The 2,634-nt window shown below is 44.9% G+C and overlaps 1 protein-coding gene across 1 annotated transcript in view; it reads left to right on the top strand.

The window, feature by feature from the left end:
• Positions 1 to 1,902, top strand: part of LOC310876525 (gap junction delta-2 protein-like) — a gene marked incomplete at its 3' end in the record, with an annotated part of 2,000 nt that extends 98 nt beyond the window's left edge. Inside the window, exon 2 of the mRNA XM_083790088.1 lies at positions 1,038 to 1,902. Coding sequence (XP_083646214.1) covers positions 1,038 to 1,902 — 865 coding nt within the window. The remainder of the gene's footprint in view (positions 1 to 1,037) is intronic.
• Positions 1,903 to 2,634: the final 732 nt, after the last annotated feature.

Here is a 2,634-nt window from a genome sequence, read left to right as displayed (position 1 = left end):
AGCCGTGAAGTGCAAAAGTTACCTGAGTTACCTATGTGTCCTGAGCGTCAGAGAGCCTCTGAATGTATGCACAATGTATAAGTTGCATATTATAAAGATCGCGATGGCCAGAGATGGGCAAAATACATTGAAAATGTATTTTGATACAAAATACAAATACTGGGTCAAAAATGTATCTAAATACAAAATACATCTTCCATCCCAGCTAAATACAAATTACAAAATACAAAAAAGTATTTCAAATACGTATTTCAAATACATGTATTTCAAATACTGCCCATCTCTGATGGGAAAAATACAATGAAAATGTATTTTGATACAAAATACAAATACTGGGTCAAAAAATGTATCTAAATACAAAATACATCTCATTTCTTCCATCCCAGCGAAATACAAATTACAAAATACAAAAAAGTATTTCAAATACGTATTTCAAATACATGTATTTCAAATACTGCCCATCTCTGGCGATGGCCAATTTATGGAAAGGGCAACACATTGTGTTCATGTGTTCACATTTTCATGTTGAAGACACCCGGAAATTTTGGATTATAACATTTGGAGGAATTATTCAGTCAAACCCAATGAAAGTATAGCGTTATTGTCTGTAGCCCATGCAGTATGTTGGTATGGAAAGCGTGCTTTCATTTCAGTGTAGGCTGGTGAATTTCAGCACTGGACAGCTCCCAAGTACTAATCGCTTTCTCTCCACCCGGGGACCATAGATTCATGATGCATTGCATTCCCTAATTGAGCTTAATTGTTTAGAACCGCTTAAATAGCAAACAGGATCATGATTTGCATTTGTACTATGATCTGCTCTTTTTTTCCATCGACACAAAATCTTCCCCCCAAACAATGCCGATTTACAAGTTCTGTATCTTGTAGATTGTCTATTTTGGGGCGAATGCCCTCCAAATGCTAGAGATCAAGTGCTTAAATAAAGATGATGCACATCAAACAGCCCCCATACAAAGCTACAAAAGAGGGAGGGAAAAAAAGCATGTCAATTTTAAATGTGCTTCTTGCTTCTGTAGGATCCTGCTGACGGTAGTGGTGATATTCCGCATCCTCATCGTGGCGATCGTCGGCGAGACTGTCTACGACGACGAGCAGACCATGTTCGTGTGCAACACGCTGCAGCCGGGCTGCAACCAGGCGTGCTACGACAAGGCCTTCCCCATCTCGCACATCCGCTACTGGGTGTTCCAGATCATCATGGTGTGCTGCCCCAGCCTCTGCTTCATCACGTACTCGGTGCACCAGTCGGCCAAGAACAAGGAGCGGCGCTTCTCCACCGTCTACCTGTCCCTGGACAAGGACCAGGACTCGTGCAAGGACCACGGGGACGCCTCCTCGATGACGGCGGCGGGCAAGAAGGTCAACGTCAACGGCGTGGTGCTCCAGAACTCGGAGAACTCCTCCAAGGACGCGGCGGACCAGGACGACATGGCGAAGGACATGATGCCCAGCTCGGCGCTGAGGAACTCGCGGTCCAAGATGAGGCGGCAGGAGGGCATCTCGCGCTTCTACATCATCCAGGTGGTGTTCCGGAACGGGCTGGAGATCGGCTTCCTGGTCGGTCAGTACTTTCTTTACGGGTTCAACGTCCCCGCTGTGTACGAGTGCGACCGCTACCCGTGCATTAAGGACGTCGAGTGCTACGTGTCCAGGCCCACCGAGAAGACCGTGTTCCTGGTGTTCATGTTCGCGGTGAGCGGCATCTGCGTGCTGCTGAACCTGGCCGAGCTGAACCACCTCGGCTGGAGAAAGATCAAAGCCGCCGTCCGAGGAGTGCGGGCTCGGAGGAAGTCCATTTATGAGATCCGCAACAAGGACTTACCCAGAATGAGCATGCCTAATTTCGGCCGCACTCAGTCGAGTGACTCTGCCTATGTCTAACCGCCTATGCACAGTCCAGAATGTTCATTTAGCTCTTCAAAGTGTGGAAATGGACCTGCATTGTTTATGCACACTCTCCAAAGTTAAATAGCAATCTGCAGGGCCAATGTGGAGGGACATTTATCTCAACGACCTCGACAAGAGGAATTCGGTTGGGTATTGATCTTATTTTTTTTATTATTTTTTATTTCATGGACAACCACGACAAGGAAACCGAAATGACCAAATGTCTCTGTCGTATTTAACGAGAACAAGGCACTGATGTAACTTTAGTGTTTGTTTTTTAGTTTTTTTTTTATAAAGTGCTTCTTAAAAGCATACAATCATATTTCATTGAATTTAAGTGTTTAGATGTTCCCCTCCATGTCTCTCTCTCTCTCTCTCTCTCTCTCTCTCTCTCCCTCTCTCTCTCTCTCTCTCTCTCTCTCTCTCTCTCTCTGTCTCTCCCTCCGTCTCTCTCTCTCTCTCCGTGTGTGTCTGCTGTTCACGTGTACACTGCGTTTGTTCTTGCACTACTAAGCCAAAACGATAGGCCTATTTATACTTGCAACAGTGATGTAATGACATTCCACTCAGACAACAATATGCCATAGTGAAAACACACCGTCTGGTGAAACACATTCATGCAGTGAAGAACTCTCATTTAGCATATCTTACATTAGTGATGTAATTGTATTGGGTTGCCTGTATTTACACCATTGTCCTTAATCCAAGTGATCACTCATTCACTTT

The sequence above is a fragment of the Protomyctophum parallelum genome (assembly GCF_964188405.1).
Source record: "Protomyctophum parallelum genome assembly, chromosome: 19".
Taxonomy (NCBI): domain Eukaryota; kingdom Metazoa; phylum Chordata; class Actinopteri; order Myctophiformes; family Myctophidae; genus Protomyctophum; species Protomyctophum parallelum.
Note: the sequence above shows the minus strand (reverse complement) of the source record. Positions and strands in the feature narration are given on the sequence as shown.